Source organism: Arabidopsis lyrata (assembly GCF_000004255.2).
Source record: "Arabidopsis lyrata subsp. lyrata unplaced genomic scaffold ARALYscaffold_1, whole genome shotgun sequence".
In the NCBI taxonomy this organism is placed as follows: domain Eukaryota; kingdom Viridiplantae; phylum Streptophyta; class Magnoliopsida; order Brassicales; family Brassicaceae; genus Arabidopsis; species Arabidopsis lyrata.
Window position 1 is genome coordinate 1,116,851 of NW_003302555.1, and position 22,133 is coordinate 1,138,983.

General features: G+C 35.7%; 6 protein-coding genes across 7 annotated transcripts; 3 read left to right on the forward strand and 3 right to left on the reverse strand.

Moving 5' to 3' along the window:
* Positions 1-278: 278 nt before the first annotated feature.
* On the forward strand, positions 279-1,631 carry LOC9325535. The gene is made up of 3 exons (XM_021010817.1): positions 279-611; positions 708-1,059; positions 1,385-1,631. Exons 1-2 carry the CDS (start codon positions 363-365, stop codon positions 1,050-1,052), a joined length of 594 nt encoding a protein of 197 aa, XP_020866476.1. The 5' UTR covers positions 279-362; the 3' UTR covers positions 1,053-1,059; positions 1,385-1,631.
* Positions 1,632-1,812: 181 nt separating this feature from the next.
* LOC9325536 (KDEL-tailed cysteine endopeptidase CEP1) lies at positions 1,813-3,441 on the reverse strand (the record flags this gene model as incomplete). Its single annotated transcript, XM_021011216.1, is given in 5 exon segments — positions 1,813-2,134; positions 2,220-2,363; positions 2,477-2,718; positions 3,242-3,375; positions 3,377-3,441. Coding segments are annotated over 5 exon segments (792 nt in total), but the record flags the coding sequence as incomplete, so codon positions are not given.
* A 5,242-nt stretch (positions 3,442-8,683) lies between these two features.
* Positions 8,684-9,790, reverse strand: LOC9328239. Its single transcript, XM_002892131.2, has one exon. It carries the CDS (start codon positions 9,372-9,374, stop codon positions 8,862-8,864), a length of 513 nt encoding a protein of 170 aa, XP_002892177.2. The 5' UTR covers positions 9,375-9,790; the 3' UTR covers positions 8,684-8,861.
* Positions 9,791-12,058: 2,268 nt separating this feature from the next.
* LOC110224387 (probable serine/threonine-protein kinase At1g54610) lies at positions 12,059-15,638 on the forward strand. The gene is made up of 7 exons (XM_021010427.1): positions 12,059-13,278; positions 13,356-13,640; positions 13,733-14,050; positions 14,139-14,366; positions 14,455-14,670; positions 14,758-15,141; positions 15,236-15,638. Exons 1-7 carry the CDS (start codon positions 12,625-12,627, stop codon positions 15,395-15,397), a joined length of 2,247 nt encoding a protein of 748 aa, XP_020866086.1. The 5' UTR covers positions 12,059-12,624; the 3' UTR covers positions 15,398-15,638.
* Positions 15,639-16,381: 743 nt separating this feature from the next.
* LOC9325537 (switch 2) lies at positions 16,382-19,719 on the forward strand. Of its 2 annotated transcripts, XM_002889427.2 has the most exons (7): positions 16,382-16,840; positions 16,936-17,042; positions 17,166-18,332; positions 18,416-18,542; positions 18,632-18,907; positions 18,995-19,217; positions 19,314-19,719. In XM_002889427.2, exons 1-7 carry the CDS (start codon positions 16,448-16,450, stop codon positions 19,649-19,651), a joined length of 2,631 nt encoding a protein of 876 aa, XP_002889473.1. In that variant the 5' UTR covers positions 16,382-16,447; the 3' UTR covers positions 19,652-19,719. The 2 variants fall into 2 exon arrangements, with proteins under 2 accessions (XP_002889473.1, XP_020866085.1); XM_021010426.1 differs by lacking the exon at positions 16,382-16,840 and having other exon boundaries at positions 16,945-17,042; positions 17,174-18,332.
* LOC9325538 (RNA polymerase II subunit 5-mediating protein homolog) lies at positions 19,639-22,080 on the reverse strand. The gene is made up of 10 exons (XM_021010428.1): positions 21,785-22,080; positions 21,642-21,701; positions 21,310-21,477; positions 20,774-21,214; positions 20,623-20,697; positions 20,507-20,540; positions 20,265-20,386; positions 20,088-20,129; positions 19,917-19,982; positions 19,639-19,831 (listed from the first exon to the last, which is right to left on the reverse strand). The coding sequence occupies exons 1-10, from the start codon at positions 21,986-21,988 to the stop codon at positions 19,775-19,777; spliced, it is 1,269 nt and encodes a 422-aa protein (XP_020866087.1). The 5' UTR covers positions 21,989-22,080; the 3' UTR covers positions 19,639-19,774.
* Positions 22,081-22,133: the final 53 nt, after the last annotated feature.

Here is a 22,133-nt window from a genome sequence, read left to right on the forward strand (position 1 = left end):
TTAAATGGCAAAGTCAAACAAAGTTTGGCATTTAAATAGAAAGTCAAAGAAAGTTCAGCATTTAAATCGTTTCAGCAAAAGTTGGGGATTAAAAACGACGTAATGAAAAAGTTCAACATTTAATTTGCATTTTTCCCGTTTAAAAACATGGTCAACTGTCCTGCCATGTAATTTACCAAAAAAAAAAATAACACGAGGCGTGTGTGGGTGTGAACCAATAGGAAAACAGAATAAAGGAGATGGCACTATCGTAAATAGTAAAGTTAGCAAAGGGGGAATTAGAAATTAGATTGTATCTCCTCTGTGCCCTGATTTGCTGAAATTGAAATCGACAAAATCGAAACCTAGGGTTTACTCAGTCCATGGAGGATCCCAGTTTGAGCACCGAGCCCGAGGTGATGGATCTCTCTTCGTCTTGTGGAAAACGCAAGGCCGAAACGATTTCACCGGATGAAGGATGCGAGGAAGAGGAGAGAAACAGTGAAAGCGACGACCAGGTTTGGGGTTTCGATAGTTTCGAAGGATCAGACTACGAGTCGCCTGATGAGCCTCCCGAGGATGACGAGGAACTTGAGTTACGTCGATACACGCGCCATTACCACGAGAGCCAGGTTTGTTGAAACGAACGATTCACTTCTAAAAATTCGTCAAATTTGAATCTTGGTAAAAAGCTTGAAATCTTGTGTATAATTGTGCGGTGGTTACAGGGTTTCAAAGTGGATAAAGATAAGCTGCCTAAATATCTTACTTACGGATTACGCGGTCTCGATCTGGATGCCCACTTCTTCAAGCCAAACCTCACGGGGCGTGAGTACATGGAGATTATGGCCAATGTGGCTATTGACAAATACAACCAAGTAGAGAATAAGACGGTTACGCTTGATCATATAGTGAGGGTCGTGGTGCAAATGAGCTATGGAATCAAAGGTTATATTACTTTCATGGCAAAGGAGTCTCCTCATGGAGAGCTTGTGGAGTATCAAGCTAAGGCTGAGCGCAAGGCATGGCAAAGAAACATTCATCCCATCTTTTGCAGACCAGCTCCCTCTTAATTTTAAGGTGATGGATTCTTTCTTTTCTTCCTAATTAATTACTAATTATATGTATTGGTTGAGAGAGATTATTATTATATTCACTTTTGTATCTGGTTAATCATTGTTTTCTTGAAATATATATATATATATATATATATATATATATATATATATATATATATATATATATAAGACTTTAATCTTTGTGTTTGTTTTTGCTTCTGTTTTCAACCTCGTCTTTAACCTCGAGTATCTTTGTGTTTGCTTCTGTTTATTATCATATATGATTCTTATAATCGCTATTCGATAAAGTTACTCCAATGATATGTGTTCTCTTTTTCTAATTGCAGGATTGATGGTGTGGTTGGGCGTTCCCAATGCCCAGGCCAGGTAGATTAAGTAGTTATGAATTTTTTTCTTTTTTTTCTTGATGCCCTATGGACTAAAACTTTTATGATCAGAACTCGATTTATGTTTGTGTAAGGTTTCTTGTGGGGGTTAAATTATTTAAAAAAGACTGAGACCTTTATATATCCGGTTGAGATCCCATTGTATCCAAGTACTGTAGTTGGTTTATTACTAAATCCGTGAAGCTAATCTCATCTATTTAATTTGTTCAGTTAAAATTAAGTGGATGTAGGAGATTTATTATAATCAATAAGTTGTGACATAAGTAATCGGAAGAAAAAAAAAACAAATGATTTGAGCATAAGAAAAAGATATTTATAAGTGAAAGAAGTGAACAAGGCTAAAAATGCCAGAAGAGGAGTCTCTAAAACGTTTAAATAAAAATACTTGGTTCCCATTGCTAGTAACAGTTAGGGAATAAGAAGACAAAAACCAAAAAGAACCAAATCTCTCAAGTAACTAGGCCTGACCCAAATCTGGTCAAGTTAGATATTTGGATAAACAAGTGTGGTCGTGGATATGTCATCTATGAAGATTCGTCCAAAACCTTTCACACCCCAATCTTCTCCCCAACTATTCTGAATCAAAAAGAATAGTCGATTGTCTTTGGTGTAGCCATAGCCGACAATGAGAACTGCGTGCCCCTCTACTTCGCCATCTTCCATATCTACGCCGCTTACCTTGTAGATACCCTGAAAGCAATAAAAAAAAAATAGTTAGTTGATCCAGTTAATTACTTCTATCACAGAGATCATATTTGACTTCTTAGTTACTAACATTGCCAATGAAATGGAATTCGTCAGCTATATCAAACGATATGACAACTGGAGAGATATCAACTTTGGACTTGATGAAATCCACTGAAGGACATTTCTCCATTGAAAAGTTCCACTTGCCATGATATCCAATCTCGCTCCCAGCCTCCATTCAAATCATAAAAAGAAGAAAAGAAATGAAACTAATTAGTTTGTAACAAACCCAAGAAAGAAGTGTATCTTTAAAACGAAGTACTGTGATATTTGAATTACAAGTACCTTTGTAACTCCCGTTGCTTTAATTTTAAGCAATCCATTAACTGCTATATGTTTAATAGCATCTTTAAGGTTCTGAAGTTTCAACGACGCCGGTCGTTTGCCTGGATTTTTTTTCGTCTTCAAATGCACGACGAGGTCATCATGAAGGAAGCTTTTGCGGTTAGTTATATTATCTCGAGTTATGTTGTAAATAGCCTGGAGAAGACGTGTCAATGCGATGGCCCAACATATCTCTGCAATTGGTACTCACAATTTTAATTTTATCAACCCAGATATTTACTTGTAGATATTAATTACACATTGTCAAAAGATAAACATTAATCAAACACAAATATAAATATAACTATTATAAACAACTAATAAGAAAACAAAAAGTTACCAAATTTTTGCTTCAGGACTTTGTCAACTATATCTGGATCACCTCTGTAATCTCTGGATAGTTTGCTTCCATCTCCAAATTCCTTAACATATAAAGTGAGGTCAAATAGAGTTTAGAGATATAAAACACAACCATTTAAATAATCAAACTAATACAGTTTTAAAACACAACAATTTAAATAATCAAACTAATATAGATATAAAACACAACCATTTCTTCAGTTTGACGGTATAGTAACATATTTGTATATATAAATTAAAATCAGTTTCTTTTTTTGGTAGGAAATTAAAATCAGTTATTTACCTTTACCTCTTGAGTTTTTTTTTTTTTTTTAAATAATAAAAATAATTAGTTAGTAGTAATTAAATCTATATACCATCTTATATACATATTGCAATTTAAGTAACATGGTTTTGATCTAACCCCATCGTCACTTTGAGTCACTGGTGTGATATTTGGGCCTTTCTTCCTAGCAGCCGCGGCTTCAAGCTTAAGCTCATTAGGACCTTTTGGCGTCTTAGGTTTGCCACCTATGCTTGACTCGCTTTTCCCCATTTCCTACAAAATCATGTGTCAAAAAATGTAAAATCAAATTAGGACTATATGAAACAAACAATAGTAAAAAAAAAAAAGAGCAACAGATTAACAAGGACACAAATTATTGATGAGTCAAGAATACTATCAAACTGAAGAAATGATTCCCAAACCTATCAAATCTACAATCAAGAAGTTGTGAAAGCAAAAAATATTATTTGTCATATAAGTAAAATTAACTAGATCTCTTCCGTATCTAATCTTTTATCTACATGTAGTAAAACCCTAATGCTTAATCTTTAGAATTCCATGAATGTAACCTTTTTTACACTTAGACTTGACACAAAGCACTTCGAAATGCCTCAAAGAACACAAACTTCCACCAGGAACCAAAAATCTCTAGTTAGAAGCATTAAACGGTTCCAATAAACATCAATAAACCAAAAGAACGACAATATCTAACTATAATCATGCTAAAGCATGCTTTGAACTTCTCAAAGAAAAACAAATAAACACAACCACGGAAAAAAGTGAGCTTTTAGGCAAATACACACTCTTAATCTTTGGAATTTCATGAATGTAAACCCTTTTTTTAGACAAAGAACACAAACTTCCACAGCGAACCAAAATCTGTAGTTTAAAAGCATAAAACTATCCCAATCAACATCAACAAATCAAAAGAACGACAATCTCTAAACGCTATGAGCTTCTCCAAGAACAACAAATGAACACAACCACGGAAAAAAAGTGAGCTTTTATTAGGCAAATACACTCTCTTGATCTTTGGAATTTCATGAATGTAACCTTTTTTTACACTTAGATTTGACACAAATCACTTCGAACTGACTCAAAGAACACAAACTTCCACCGGGAACCAAAATCTCTAGTTTAACAGCGTAGAAGTATTCCAAATCAACATCAACAAACGAAAAGAACGACAATCTGTAACTACAATCATGCTAAAGCGTGTTTTGAACTTCCCCAAGAACAACAAATGAACACAACCACAGAAAAAAAGTGAGCTTTTAGGCAAAAACACTGTCTTTTTTATATAACATCAAAGGTGTTTTTGACACCAAAAACTCGTTCTTTTTTATGGCAAAAACACTCTTTTGAGAACAACAAATCGCACAAAAAAAAGAAAGAATTTCAGAAAGATAACATTTTTTTTTCATAGTCCATATACCTTTCTGGTGGAGAAAAAACAGTGACGGAGAGAATGGAGACAACAGAACTTAAAGGAAGTGATGCTAAGGAAGAAGGGTAAAACTAAAAACATTGGGATTATTTAATCGTAATGTCCAAAGTAACAAAATCTTTAGGGGGCCCCATTACTCGGTGATCGAATTCGACTCACACAGTCACACTCGATCACGTGATCAACATCTCCTACTTTCTAATTTTTCTTACTAATTGATAACCAAATTTTTAGGTTGACACAAGCCCTCATGTATATACGGTATTTAGCTAATTATTTTTGGTTGAGATTATATATTTTTTAAGAATATTAATTTTGGAAGAATTTTTATCAGTTTCAATCTTATTAATAAAAATAAAAAAATATTAGTTGTCATCAACACCGATACATATTATAAGTTTACGAAATATAATGATTGATCATAATTTTTTTTTTTTTTTTTGATTGATCATAAAATTTGTGTCCTTAATTTGTTTAGATAGTCTAAACGCATCAAAATTTACTGATACATTTTTTTTTTTGACCAGACATAAATGTTCCATTTTGTCTCTTTTTTGTGCATTTCGGTGCTTCAAAGGAATAGAAAGTATTTTCAGTTTTAAAAAATTAAGAAAAATATGCTTGCACGAAAAATTTGTGTTTAATCTTTTGATCATTTTAGAAATCAAATGATAACAATCATTTTACGTACCGTCTATAATAGTAGTTTTTAAACACCAGTCAATAGCTTGAAACCACCTACAATATGGTAAAATGTGCCAATTAATATTTAATAGTATGTACTAATTTATTTTAAGATACGAAGCCCATATAAACATTAATTTTCTGTCACGAAAGTCACATAAATGAATAGGTTTATGCATATACATATCTTTCCATTTTGGTGTAACGTACTAGATATCGAGAAGGTGACCCTCTGTGAAAATCCTGAGAAAAAGTAGACGGGGTATAATTAAAGACAGAAGAAATGGGCTTTGCATAATTTGAAAAAAGGGCATATATCATATACTGTATGTGATAATCAATTTTTTGTTTTCTTTTGTTTTTTTTCTATCTGTATATTATATAGCTAGTATAATGACATGTATCCCACAATTAAGAGACAAGATTACTAGCTGGACATATGGATCCCTAACCACAACATATTTGAACCCAAATTAGAATGGTTGTACATGTCATATTCTGTGACTGTTAATTTTCCTTATCTTTATCTTTTTCTATAGAACAAATACAAAATTATTATAAACTCAAATTAAGTATATATGTATAAACATGTATATTAAATATACTATAATACTCCCTCCGTTTCACAAAGAATGTCGTTTTAAAGTTTTAATCTTGTTTCACAAAGAGTGTCGTTTTGTGTTTTCAATGCAGTTTTAAAGACTAATTCTCTTTTTAACCTCACTATTTTAGCTTATTAATTAGAGAGAAAGTATTATTTAGTGTATTAATAAGAGGTAGAAATGAAATTTATTTACTTTTTTTTTAATTTGTGTGAAAAATGCTAGAATGACACTTTTGATGAAACAGAGGGAATAATAAAAACTAACTGAAATAATTAAATAATTAATATAAGTATGCACGGACAATTTTAGAAATGTATTGAAAAAAGCAGACAAACTTTATGATACATATGCCAATTTACGAGGGACAAATTGGTGCTACATTTACCGTTATCATTGTATAATAACCTAGCAATATCACAAAAACTTCAATTTATAATTGACTTGTTCCTCAAATTTAATGTCATATAAGTCACAGAGACATTTAAAACACCACATATTTGGTACGCATGATATTATGCAAATTTTCTTACTTATATAGTGGCAATTTTTTTTTTTTTTTTGGAGCATAGAGTTAGGGTTTGCTTGTGAGATGCATCGATCGAGACTACATTTCCACAATCGCCGGCCCATGGTCAAAGGTTGCAATCTTTTAGACTGAATAATGAAACAAGATTTTTACACATCCAGGTTTTGGCCGACATGAGAAAATTTATTTTGAGAAAAAATGGTTTCGTAATTTATTTTGCTTTCCAGCAGATACTACCTAATATTTTTAAAAAATTAAATCTGATAGAAAATAAAGTCTGTCAAATGGAAAATAATAAACCCTTGTTTCTATCCCCCAGTAGAAAAAGCATATCAGTAACAGTAAGATATATATATATATATATATATCACAGCTAGAATCTCTAATCATATATGGCATTTTTGGGACAAAAAGTAGTAGATATAATGGCATTTTGGTAAAAGGCCTGCCGCCAGCGAGTAGAGGTGACTAGAGTTAAGGTAGGGTTAGGGTTTGACAGAAACTTGATTTTTCAAATAAAAGAGAACAAAAAATTTGACGGCGAAGCTCGAAATGACAATCGTGGCCGTGTAAGATGCATCGAGACTAGGATTTCAAATATCAAAATTTGAAATTTACAACTAATATTCTGCTTTTATAAAAAATCTTCCGTTCAGAGCATCACAGTTATGACTTGTCGAGAGTAAAAAAATTAATTAGCTGACCTTTTTTTTTTAACACACAGCTTTAATTTGACTTGGCAAAACTTACATCTTTTGAAATGATCAAACCTGCAACATATTTTTGCTATGACATGACAGATATATAGATTCACGAATAACGACGTTTTATTACTGCTTTTTCTACTTTTGTCTATTTATTTGTACCTTAAAAATCTTTGCCCTGTTAGATATAACTTAGAGAAATTACATTAGATAACCTAAAAAAAAAACAAAATTAAATATCTAATCTCTAACCCCTCTATTCACTCTCTTTCTCTTTCTATCTCTCTCTACCTTCTTTCTAAAAAACTAATTTTTTTTTTTTTTTTGGTTATTCACCTAAATCACCCTATAACTTATGGTACAAAAAAAAAAATAATAATTATAAATTTTAAAAGTTTAAATTAACGAAATAATTTTTTTAAAAAAGAAGATATCATTGAGGCAAATTAATTTTAAAAAAAAAGAGAAGGAAAAACGAAAAACAATAAGGACAAAAAAATCTGACACGAGGGCATAACTGTAATCTACTTGAACGTCAAAATTGGGCAAAAGATTCTATATAGGGTTGTGCTCAGTCTTTTTATGGTTTATGAAACTGATATCATCTCAGCAAACTGAATTCTAAAGTTTTCATTCAATTATAGATCCCGATGCCAGCACTGACTGAACCGGAGCTGGATACATCTTGCGCCGATCTCTCTTTGTCTTCTGGAAAACGCAAGGCCCAAAACGTGTTCCTGTCTAACAACAGTAAAACGACGACCAGTATTGGGGATACTGACTACGAATATACAAAAGTTTCTGTATGACTTATAATTATGTTTGTGTTGGATTAAGGATATTTATATAAGTTATCAAAAATTTACACGACTGCTAACTTTTTGTTCCAACAAATTTGAGATCTAAAAAATCAGCTCCACTTTTTCGTGCCAAATAGTATGTTATTTTTTCTTTTTTGACAACCTCACTCACACACACATGTACACACACAAAAAAAAGACTAACCATCAACAAAATCAAATTTTTATAACAAACTGCAAACTCAAAATATGGAGAATTATGCTCTCATTGCCAAAATTCTACTTAGCAAAATGAGTAACTCAACAGAATTCAATTGGGCTGACTTGGGCTCTTATTCTCTCTTTCAAATTCTTCTTGGGCTGGGTATCATTTGATTCAAATTGGTTCTTCCTATGTACTTGAATGTCTCCTAACGGGCCATCATTTTCTGAAAATTTGAGAGGAAAAAAACTGCTCCTAATTCATTGTGGGACATAAGACTAGAGACTTCTAACTATTGGTGATTATGTCTTGGACTTTTGGCTCATGTCCCATACCTTAGACAATTTAAACGTAGTTAATGATGGATAAGATATGATTTAGTTAAAACATGCAGTATTCAAAAACTTGACAAATGCATGAATTGGTAGTTGGATTCTTTTGTTCATTTTTGTTGCAAGGATATTTTGTTGGTTCAGTTTAGATTTCTGTCATGGTTTACCAAAAAAAATAGGGGTTAGCAATTTGACACAATTCTATAATTTGGAACAATTTCAAGAAATAATGATAGTGATATATATTCAAGAGAACATCTTCGTTTATAAATTGTACATATACATTGCTACATTAGCAATAAGTTAAACAAGAAGCAACAAGAAAAGAGTTTCTTCGATATGATCGTCAAATTTCCGGAAAGAAAGAAAAAGCCCCTAATCCAAAAAAGAAGAAGAAGGAAATATCCCAAAATCAAAAACCCTAAATCGAATCAAAATCCTTTCTAATAAGAATGAAATAACCCAAAACAGCACAAACCGCAGCAACAGCATTGCCTTCTTTCAAAAGAACCTTAAACACAAATCCAAACACTTCTCTTGTAATCTTACGAGCTTCAACAACCAATACCCTTCTCGATTTCCCAAAAAACGCAAGCAACACAACCACCGATATCCAAATCACCATAACCGCCGGGACAGCAACCGCAGCCGCCGCAACCATCGACATGGCTCCAAACACAGCTCCTAACACCACAGACGCGTAAACCGCCGGTAATCTCGACGGAGACGGCGATGACGTGTACTGGAGCTTGTACCAGCTAAGTACAGATGTGAGAAAGTTCCATGAGGAAGCCAAGAGAATCGCGTAGACAGCTACAAAGAGACAAACCCATGTCCGTCTCTTGCTCATGATTCGCATAAAGATAAGGTACGATCTTGGAGGAGATAAAGAAGAGCCATTCGATGTTCTTGGTGATCCTGTTGGATCCATCATCAGAGATCTGATTGAGATTTTTGATTGAGGGTTATTTTTTTCTTGTGTGGGAAATTGAAATCTCCGTGATATGAAATTTGTCCGAAGCTGAAGAAGAAGAAGAAGAGAGCAAAAAAAAAAACAAAAGGAAAGTCTTCAGATTTGGGGAAATAGATTAGTTCACGTGAGTCCCACTCTCATGTAAAAGCGCGTGTTGTGCACTCGTTAGTTTTGAGGCTTGTAGTGGATAACACGCGCTTAAATGTCGTTTTATTTATTGATTTCTCCAAAAGAGACCAGACATGGAAATTAGGAACAAATGAATTATACATGGAAACTGCGTGAACTGTGATCAAATATTATTATTTCCATTAATATCACTTAATTAATATTTTCTTCCTCTCGAAATATGAAATTAATACTAATGACGAAACGCGATTTCTGCGTATATCATTTTTTACTTCAACAAATCTGTTTAAAACGTAATGCATAATCTTCTTTCTTTTTTAGTTTAGTCGTATATATACACTTATATAGGAAGTTAGGGACAAACAAACAAATGCGATTTGTCTTTCCTTTTTTAAATGCGACTTGGCTTAATAGTGCGCCTCTACGCTAATTAGTAGCCGACAAACTAAAATAAAAGAATCATCTATTTATCCTAACCTTTAAATGATAATTTCCTTTTTTTTTTCGTTTTTGTTTTGTCTATCTTTTATGAAGAAGACTCTAAAGGAACGAAACTGCTTGACGTTTACCGCTAACCAATTCTTGAATAATGCATGCGATTGTCATTTTCTTATGGAAGTCTTAGCTTCTTTTCTTGAATATAGATTTTAATATTCTTGCGTCTAGCCATCAAATGAGATCCTCGAAGCATTTATCCACACTAAATGGAACACTAATCATATAAGCTGAGAATCTGCAATCAAATATTTTAAAATTGGATATCGATGTGGTATTGTTTGGCAAACCATGCATCTTCCAAGTAATTGGAAATTAGGAATACTAAGGGGGTGTTATTGGTTTATTAATTTGTAAATCCATATAGAATTTGAAAATTTCTATTAATTATGAAATCAAGATATATGGATTTTGAAATAACATGTGTTTACCCATGGATTTGAATCCTTCTATTTTTCTCTTTCAATTCCATTCAATTCCATTTAAAACATAATTTGGATTCTCAAATCCAAAAACAAATGACTAAACGAATAACATATGATTTTAACTAGTATTTATAAATCATAGAACCAATAACACATGAATTTAATTAGGATTTTAAAATCAATGATTGAATAACAAATGATTTTTGTTTGGATTTCTAATTCCATATAAATCCATGAACCAATAACCCCTCCTAAGATTCACTTCGCATATGAAACAGTTTAACGTACTAACTAAATTCACTTGGCATATGTAACAATTTCACGTACTAACGATCGCAACGACTTTGTTATGGAGTTTAAGCGCCGTTATGGTCAATTTTTAAAAAATATATATGTAAGTTGACACGACTTTGAGAATTTGTGAGAACATTAAACAAATATATTTCCTTGTTACTTTTCCAATTTTTAGTCTTCTAATGATGTACATCAACGAATCCTCTGTTCATATTCCCATGGCCGGAAACGGAGTCGAATTTTGCCATACAACACGGTCGCGATGGCAACACCGCATGCCGATGAAGGTGTCGGCATCCTATTGAATATTGATGTTCTTTATACTAATACTCCTGTTCTAAAAATCCCCGCCTAGCCCCGATTACTCCCCGCTTAATCCCTAGGCCCACCCTATCCGCCTCGATTAATGACTAATCCCCTAAAAAATCAGTAACCCGATTATTCTCCGCCTAATCCGATTACTTCCCGCCTAATCCGATTATTTTCCACCTAATCTTATATACCCCGATTATTTTTTAGATTGCAAGTATAAAAAAAACTTTCATTTTTGTTATTCAATCATTTGAATAGGGAGTTTGTGATGTTTTACAATAATTTGTGTTCAAATTTTAATAAAAATCATAAATTTTTACAATATTGGATTAATATATTTTAAAAATATTAAAATAACCCTAAAACTAATCCCCGGTTAATCCCCGATTTTAATCCGATTTTTCGATTAATCGCTAGGCCCATGCCGAACACCCGACTAGCGCCTAGCGATATTTCAAACAAGGACTAATACACTTGAAAAGTGGGGAAACAATAATAATAATAAAAAAAAGTAAATAAATTAGTTATTAAGACATCGTGCTGTCGTGTGAGACTGTGAGCAAAGTAGATTAAAGTATTTCATAAATTCTCTACATTACACAAAAAACACGCGTGTACACATGTATTTGGCAAATTATCTCAGTCAAACAATATCTGATCCTATCACAATTCTGAACTTCTTTTATATTCGTGATTAATTTCTTATATTTCATTTTTCTTCACTGTTTTAAAATTCTCATGTTTCAATTTAAATTATAAGAACTTCAATGGTATCAATTTATTTTTTAAATTTCAACCAATTTTAGCTAGCATTTAAAAGTTGACTAAAACAAATCGAAAAAAAAAAAGTTGACTAAAACAATGATACAATTGTTTGAATAGGCTGAATAATGACAAATTGACAACAATCGCTCATAACAATTAATCTCACATTTAATAAAGTCTGAACATTTAAAAAATAAATAAAAAGAGAATTCCATGAATGAAGAGATAGAGAGAGAGAGAGAGATGTGGAGAAAAAATCTAACTTTGGTCGACGAGAGGCGGCTAAGTTAGTTATTGACGTTTAGCTATTTGAATTCGTTTATACATCGATGATGTGACTCACTCTACGTAATCGTTTAATCAGTCAAATCTGCTACAACCGAAAAAACAAAAATCTCCCCTTTGCTTATAATTTTCCGTCCGCAACCCTTTTTGATTCCCTAGAGTCAATCTTCATCAGTTTCTCCTGATTCCTTCACTGAATTCCGGCGAAAGTTTTGATTTTTCCGGTTCTAATCACTCTGATCTCTGTTTTCTGTTCTGGGGGATTTCACAGTGCGTGTGGTCTTCCGAAGAAGAATTTAAAAACACGATCTTGTTGGTTTTCGTGAACTGGGTTTTTTCCACTGAGCCATTGAAGTTTTGGTGTTGTGTGTTTGTTCTGAGTGGATTGAAATTAGGGTTTAGATTTTAGGGAAGTGACTGGATTGGATTGTGGATAAAGGTTAAGTTTTTCCTATTGATTGGTTATGTATGATTATGTGTATAGATTCATGTTCTAGAGCTTGCGAATGGGTTGCGTAAATTCTAGGCATAGGCCTTTTAGAAGAAAGTCAACAACACTGAAAGAGTTATCGGAGGAGAAACGTTCCTCGCGGATTGATTCGTCGAGGAGGATAGATGATTGGATCCAACCGGAAGGTGGGTTTGATAGATCGAGTAGCAGGGGAGATGCTAAAGTTAGGTTGATTGAATCCGAAGTGTTTAGTCCAAGTAGGTTTCATGATCATCAGATTCGGAAGATATTAGAGAATCCTGAGATAGTTGATCATATGGATAGAGTTGTGCATGATCAGGGATTGACAAGGGCATCTAGTGCTGTTGTAGACCCGGACTTGGAGATTGATCCAAAAGTTGTAAAAGCCAAGTTAGATCGATGGAATAGTAAAGATTCCAAAGTTCGGTTGATTGAATCCGAAAAGTTGAGTTCCAGTACGTTTTCTGAGCATCATCAGATTGAAAAGGGAGTAGAGAAACCTGAGGTTGAAACTTCGGTTCGAGTGGTTCCTCGGGAACTGAAGAGGGATCCAAGCATTGTTGGTCCAAAGGAAAAAGAGCGGAAGCAAGTGGCTGCAGGATGGCCGTCTTGGCTGGTCACGGTTGCTGGTGAGGCACTAGTGGATTGGGCTCCACGCCGAGCAAATACTTTTGAAAAATTGGAGAAAGTAAGTTTCTTTTGTTAACTCTCTTTGATCCAGATCCTTTTTGTGTTTGATATAACCTTCTTTATTTATGGATGCAGATTGGCCAAGGAACATATAGCAGCGTATATAGAGCTCGCGATCTTCTTCATAACAAGATTGTTGCGCTAAAAAAAGTCCGGTTTGATCTTAACGATATGGAAAGTGTTAAGTTTATGGCAAGAGAGATCATAGTAATGCGACGGCTTGATCATCCTAATGTCCTGAAATTGGAAGGGTTGATCACTGCCCCTGTTTCATCATCCCTTTACTTAGTTTTTGAGTACATGGATCATGATCTATTAGGACTTTCTTCACTACCCGGTGTCAAGTTTACAGAGCCTCAGGTACTGCACATAAATGTTGAACTACCTAATGTAGAAAGCATAGATTTTCTTTCTGCTTCAAAATCCCTTTCTTTTATGTTTCTGTTGTTTAGGTTAAATGTTACATGCGACAACTTCTAAGTGGGCTTGAACATTGTCACAGCCGCGGCGTTCTTCACCGCGATATAAAAGGCTCAAATCTACTGATTGACAGTAAGGGAGTCTTGAAGATAGCAGACTTCGGGTTAGCAACATTTTTCGACCCTGCAAAAAGTATTTCATTGACTAGCCATGTTGTCACTCTATGGTACCGGCCACCAGAACTTTTGCTTGGAGCCTCTCATTACGGTGTTGGGGTTGATCTATGGAGCACAGGTTGCATCTTAGGTGAATTATATGCCGGTAAACCGATCCTCCCTGGAAAAACCGAGGTATGCAAATTCTCGTAGATTTCTTTTCCTCCAAATTCAGGTTGCATCTTGTTTGCTTCAACTCAAATGTAGCCCTTAATCTTTCTAGGTAGAACAATTGCATAAAATCTTCAAGCTTTGTGGCTCACCAACAGAAAGTTACTGGAGAAAACAGAAGTTACCAGCTTCAGCTGGATTCAAAACCGCGATTCCTTATAGGCGGAAAGTATCAGAGATCTTTAAGGACTTTCCTGCAAGTGTTCTTTCGCTGTTAGAGACTTTACTCTCCATAGATCCTGATCACCGGAGCTCTGCAGATCGTGCCCTTGAGAGTGAGGTAACTGGTTCATGATGTTTTACTGTGTTTGGTTTCCTGAGATCATGGAAGCATTATTAGTCAGAAAACTCTTTTTTTTTTTTCTCAGTACTTCAAAACCAAGCCGTTTGCTTGCGATCCATCGAACTTACCAAAATATCCTCCTAGTAAAGAGATTGATGCGAAAATGCGTGATGAAGCGAAAAGGCAACAACCCGTGAGAGCGGAGAAACAAGAGAGGCAAGACTCTATGACGAGAATATCACATGAGAGAAAACCTGTACCACAGATCAAAGGCAAGAACTCTCTATCAATGACAATGGAGGTAAGTAACTGTAAAAGGTCCTAGCTTTTAAGGTCACAATGACCATGGAGATAACTGTAATGCAAATTACTCTTGTGGCAAATGCAGAAACAATATCAAGATTTGAAGAGTAGAAACGATAGTTTCAAGTCGTTTAAGGAGGAGAGGACTCCTCAGGGACCAGTTCCTGATTATCAAAATATGCAGCACAACAGAAACAATCAAACTGGTGGGAGAATTTCACACTCAGGTCCATTGATGAGCAACCGAAACATGGCTAAGTCAACAATGCATGTGAAGGAGAATGCACTTCCTAGATACCCTCCAGCTAGAGTAAACCCGAAGATGTTATTGGGCTCGGCCTCCTCCAAAACACTACTAGAACGACAAGATCAACCAGTCATGAACCAAAGAAGAAGAGATCGACGAGCATACAATAGAGCTGATACCATGGATAGTAGACATATGACAGCACCAATTGACCCATGTTGGGTTAGTAGTTAAATGATCTCTGTTTTTCATTTTTTTTCCTTTTAGAGCAGTTTTCTTTTCTTTACTAACATTGTTGTGTTTTCTGTATGTACAGTATAATCCTAGTGATAGCAAGATTTACATGTCAGGACCATCGTTAGATCAGCCAAGCAGAGTGGACCAGATGCTTGAAGAACATGACAGACAGCTTCAGGAACTTAATAGACAAGCAAACAAGACATCATTGGAAGAGCCAAACTATGTATCAAAGCATTGACCTTTCTAGAGCAGAACCTCAGATTTGTTATAAGAATCTGTTGATGTGATCGGCTCAGGAGCATAAGCCATTATTGTTCGAATAGAGTACTGTATTTAAAGAGTCTTCATAGAGTTCGATGTATGTACATATATACAAAATCTCTTTACATTTACTATACTAAATTGATTGTTGTTCTTGTGTAAATTATAAGGTTCAATTGTAATATTATTGTTGCCTCAGAATCATAATCGTCGTCTCATTGCAGCTTTTGAGACCATCCGTACATTCAAATTGAATAATCCAATTCTTAATAAACTGATAATTAAAGTAAACCATCTTAAAAAAAAACATAAAATTCAATTTCAAACAGACAGAAAAATTTGTTTTTGAAACGAAAAATAAATCTAACTGAAGATCAGAATATGATGTCATTCTCATACACAGAATCTGTGTCAGAAGGTGTCCTAAGATTTTATCTGATTTCTCATCATTTCTCCAGTAATACAATTTCCAGTGCCAAAAATTACAATCCAATTGAAACAAAAACGTCGAGAGTATTCTCCAAAACCGTCAAGCAAGAAAAAAAAAAAAAAAAAAAAGAATCCAACTTTTGTAAGAATCAGAAAGAACGTAGCGAGTTGAAATTTTTATCGATCATATGAATCAAAAGACCATCACCGATCTACAACTTTCATCATATTCTACACAAAACCTTTTCAGAATCGAATAATTCACCAAAAAAACATTAGAGAAACAAAAAAAGAAACACAACATTGGGTTGAATCGAGAATTGGTGTATTTTCTCGGCGTTTACAAGAAGGAGATTGCTATATATAGGAGATGAAGAAGAAACCCTAAACCTAAAAGCATGTTTGGACACAAATACGATTTGGGCTTCGCGTGGATTACTATTCGGATTCGGCCCATTACTACTGCCAAATGTACAATTTATTTACCTTTTAGCCCCTTATTATCTTCTAATTATAATAACAGCCAGTAAGTTTACAAATTTCTAAAAGTTACGACTTTATTCAGTTTCTCGATCTCTCGCAACGCGATCGATTAGCGATGTCGTTGTTACACACTTTCAAAGAGACCTTGAAGCCTTGTGGCAATTTTCCATCATCTTCATCGTTGCGAGTCTCATCTACCCAAGAATTTGAACCATCGAGAAAACCTCCCAAATCGTCTCTCTCACAGCAGCTACTGCGTCTCGATGATTCTTACTTTTTACCCTCCAAGCACGAATCTAAAATCTCAAAAACCCAAGTGGAAGATTTTGAATTTAACGAAGATGATCACAAAAGAAACATCAAGTTTGACGAAGAGGAAGAAGATGATGAAGACGATGAGAAATCAATCGAATTCGGGAGACCCGGGTTAAGCCGGGCTGAATTTGACTATTCCGGTCCTTATGAACCACTTTTGCTGTCATCAATGGGAGAGATTCCGATCATACAGGTTCTTTTCTTACGAAAGTCTTTAGCTTTTGCTCATGTTGATGGTTCTTCTCAAATTCTGGAAATTATTTGAATTTGCCTTATGATTTGGTGTAGGTACCGGCTTCTATCAACTGTAGATTGCTTGAACATCAGCGAGAGGGAGTGAAGTTTATGTATAATCTCTATAAAAACAACCACGGTGGCATTCTTGGCGATGACATGTGAGTTCTTCTTTCTTGTTCTAGTTTGAATGTTCATGAGAATGTTCTTGCGCATTTAAATATGTAGCTGTAATAGTTTATGTTTGGGTGATAATGGAACCCTGATATTAAGTTTTGACTCAGGGGATTAGGCAAAACCATTCAGACAATTGCATTTCTTGCTGGAGTGTATGGAAAAGACGGTGACGCTGGTGAGACGTCTCTTTTAGAGTCTGATAAGGGTCCTGTACTAATTATCTGTCCATCTTCGATTATTCACAACTGGGAGAGTGAGTTTTCTCGATGGGCAAGCTTCTTCAAGGTTTCGGTGTACCACGGATCAAACCGAGATATGATTCTTGAGAAACTCAAGGCACGCGGTGTTGAGGTACTTGTAACCAGCTTTGATACTTTTCGAATCCAAGGCCCCGTTTTGTCCGGGATTAATTGGGAGATAGTGATTGCTGATGAGGCACACCGGTTAAAGAATGAAAAATCGAAACTTTATGAAGCATGCCTTGAGATCAAAACGAAGAAGAGGATTGGTCTCACGGGTACAGTGATGCAGAACAAGATCAGTGAGCTATTCAATCTTTTTGAGTGGGTAGCACCGGGATCACTAGGCACTCGTGACCATTTCCGAGAATTCTATGACGAACCACTTAAGCTAGGGCAGAGAGCTACTGCCCCGGAAAGATTTGTCCAGATTGCAGATAAGAGGAAACAGCATTTGGGCAGTCTTCTGCGTAAGTATATGTTGAGGAGGACAAAGGAGGAGACCATTGGGCATCTCATGATGGGGAAAGAAGATAATGTAGTCTTTTGTCAAATGAGTCAATTGCAGAGACGGGTTTATCAAAGAATGCTGCAACTCCCAGAAATTCAGTGCCTTGTGAAGAAGGACAATCCGTGCGCTTGTGGAAGCCCGCTTAAGCAATCGGAGTGCTGCAGAAGGATTGTTCCTGATGGAACTATTTGGAGTTACCTTCATCGAGACAACCCCGATGGTTGTGATTCTTGTCCTTTCTGTTTGGTGCTTCCATGCCTTTTGAAACTTCAGCAGATCAGCAATCATCTGGAGCTTATTAAACCTAACCCAAAAGATGAGCCAGAGAAACAGAAGAAGGACGCAGATTTTGTATCTGCAGTGTTTGGGACAGATATTGATCTAGTAGGAGGAATTTCCGCAAGCAAGAGCTTCATGGACCTGAGTGATGTTAAACATTGTGGGAAAATGAGAGCTTTGGAGAAGTTGATGGCTTCTTGGATTTCAAAGGGTGATAAGATACTTCTATTCAGTTACTCCGTCAGGTTAGTTTTTGGATTTAATTCCTGGTTTTGATGAATGTAGGAGAATATTTGTCGTTATAAGCTTTTGATCCACTAAATTACAGGATGCTGGACATACTGGAGAAGTTTCTAATTAGAAAAGGTTATAGCTTTGCAAGACTTGATGGTTCTACTCCGACTAATCTGCGACAGTCTCTTGTAGATGATTTCAATGCGAGTCCTAGCAAACAGGTTTTTATTAACCAAACCCTATACAAAAGGGATCGTTTTTCTGCTTACCTGCTTCTGATCAAATGATTAAATGAGCTCTTTTGTGTCAGGTTTTTCTGATATCAACTAAAGCTGGTGGGTTGGGACTAAACCTTGTGAGTGCGAACCGTGTGGTTATATTTGACCCAAATTGGAACCCGTCTCATGACTTGCAAGCGCAAGATAGATCATTTCGGTATGGACAGAAACGTCATGTGGTGGTTTTTCGTTTGTTGAGTGCTGGTTCCCTTGAGGAACTAGTTTATACAAGACAAGTATACAAACAACAGCTCTCAAACATTGCGGTTGCAGGGAAAATGGAGACAAGGTACTTTGAAGGCGTCCAGGTATGTAAAAGTATACAGTCTTTAATTTGTTAGTTTCATTAAAGAGGTTGTTCTCTCTTCCAATGTTTTGGTGCGTCTTATGATCAGGACTGTAAGCAGTTTCAAGGGGAGCTATTCGGGATTTCAAATCTGTTCCGTGATCTCTCTGACAAGCTCTTCACTAGCGATATTGTTGAGTTGCATAGGGATAGTAACATCGATGAGAATAAGAGATCATTGCTTGAGACAGGTGTTTCAGAAGATGAAAAAGAAGAAGAGGTCGTGTGCTCTTATAAACCCGAGATAGAGAAACCTATCCTTAAGGACTTGGGTAAGAATAAGACTGATCTGTACTCATCTCTCATTGACTACATTTTGTGATAAGTCTTTTAAATCTTTGCTCGGGCTTGTGTGAATATTTTTATAGGCATTGTGTATGCACATCGAAATGAAGACATCATCAACGGTGGAGAGACGACAATATCAACATCTGAGAGGCTAAATGGAGACAGAGACAGTGATGAGAACTTAGAGTGTGCGGATCGAAAGAAGAAGAAGAGAAAAGGTTGTAGTGAAGAGGAAGATATGTCTTCTTCAAACCGGGAACAAAAACGAGAGAAGTACAAGATGTTAGCCGAGTTTAAAGGCATGGAGATATTAGAATTTAGTAGATGGGTATTGTCAGCTTCTCTATTTGACAGAGAGACGCTACTTCAAGACTTTTTTGGAAAGAGTCAAGTAACAATATCAGATTTCTTGATTTAGATTTTGTTAATTAACTGTATATAGTCAGCTTACAAGATGCACACATTTGCATGTGTTCTTACTTCTTAGTTCTTACATATCATAAAGGCAACTCAACAAAAAATTGTACACTGAACTGACTGGCTACCTTCTCTGCGCCTTGAATCTTGACACTGGTTTAGACGGTTGAGACACAGAAGACTGTTGACATATAACAAAGAAACAAACAAAATGTAATAAGAATCATGTTCCCTGCACTTGTGACTGTTGTGTGGTTAAAAAGTACCTGCGTATGGCTGTGTGTGCTGGTCTCTTGAATATGGGCATGCTCTACGATTGATCCAGTAAAAGCCTGCACGATTTGGATCAGATATTTAGTGAGCTTAAAGGAAAATCAGATCCACCTGAGCAACTATACAACTTGCTAACACTTGAGCGAAAGAGATATGTATGTAACCTTGGTAGAATCAAACTCGGGCTCGGGTTTCTCTATAGGTGACTGCACCATAAAAAAGTTGGCATGATGATTTGTGAGATGCTTGTAAAGGTTAAGTTTTGTTGTAGAAAGATATATGCATAATGCAAGGTGTTTCCATGGGTTCCAAGTATAGCTTATAGTATAAGATCCACATACCTCAATCTTTTGTGGTCCTAAAACATTGGTTTTTGCCTTTGCTGTGGAAATAGCAGCGGTCGCCTGAAAGTCTCTCCATGTTCCAGCGTTTTGCTGGGCAGTTGCGCTACGAGATTGATCTCCTGGTAATAAAAGAACGTAGATGTTGGTTAGAGAACGTTTTCAGGAAGATGATTCAGTGTTTCATATATTAATTTGACATTTTTCTTGATGTCTGAAATGCTTTAGATCATAAAGCTAACCTTTGGGGAGATATTGTGACATTGGTCCAATACACTGCCATAATGCAATAACAGGCAATATCTGAGAAGGAGCTGTAAAACGCTAATGAAAGAAGAGAAGATAAGGTTTTTCTTACATTCAGCGGATCATCTAGATCTTTGTGCGGATGTGTCTCTGGTAACACTTGAATAACTTTGGCTTTGACTCTTGGCTGGATTAAAGTAATTAAACATTAGGAAAAAACCATTAACCATAAAACCAAGATGTGAAATATCCTAGGACGATACCTCTGAAACCCTCGGTTCTCGAATGGAAGAGCTATGGCCTGAAGTTTTCATAGGAACAGATATGGTAGTTTCTTGTTTCCCATATTCAATCCTACCACAGTCTGTCTCACCTCTGATTCCTTTCACCAAATCATGCTGGCTCTCCTCCAAAATTTCTATTGGAGAATCATGTTCTTCACCTCTATCGCCCCCATCTTCACCCTCCTGTTCTTCTTCCATTTCAAGTTCATTCAACCTGGACATGATTCTTGCAAAGTCATCGTCTTCAAGTTCTTCAAGTTCATTCAACCTGGACATGATTCTTGCAAAGTCATCGTCTTCAAGTTCACCTTCTTCAGCCTCTCCTCCAGAAATATTAGAAGGCTCTCTTTCACTTGACTGAATCACAGGTGCAGATGAATCTTCTTCTACATACTCTTCTCTTATCTCAACAAGTCCTTCCTATAAACAAATGATAACAAAAAGATGCATATTATGCAGAATCAAGAAAAAGGACAAGGCAACAACACATGATCCAGTCTTTCAACAAAACCTACCGCTGCTTCAGAAGCAGTTGTAGCGAAGAATGAAGCCTCCGTTTGAAAATCTTCAATCTCAGCTTTAAGAGAATGAATTTGAGACTGTAAAGTCTTGTCTCTTCTCTTCAAGAAATCAACCGTTTGTTTCGATGATCTATCAGTATAGTAATTCTCCCCCAACAACACCTATGTGAATCACAAAAAAAAACAATGTGAAATTTACACTAGCCTCTATAGCTTACTGGTAAACCCTAAAACCTCATAGCAAGACGACACTATATCAAATCAAATTACATATATCCTACAACTGAAATCGAAACGAGAGAACATATAATCATCATGAAACTTACCAAACACTCGTTGGTATGGATCAATCGACCTGGGAAAAAAGCCATTTTACCGAATGGGACCTGAATACACAAAAGCATCAGATACATTTAACGGGAGCAAAAGTAAACTATATAAGAGAGGAATTGAAAAGATAAAAACTCACCATAACGTTGTGATGAAGCTGATCGGGAAGCTTCTTGACGAGATTGATGAGATTGTCGTTTTCATCGACGAACTGTTGAAGACGATTCATCTCTACTCGCTTCTCTCCGATTTTCTCCTCCACGTAGCTTGCTGCTTTCCGTGCCTCCTCCTCTGAGAACAACGACGCTAACGGAGTCACTGTTCCTTTCGCCGGCGGCTCCATTCCGGTAAGGGTTTAAGCACAACAACGACGACGACCGATTGCAGAAAAAAAGAAGAACAAAAAAAAAAATGGAAATTGAGAGGGAAGCTAGTAGACAATGCTTCTAAGTTATAAAGAACTTAATGGGCCGATTTATCATGGCCCA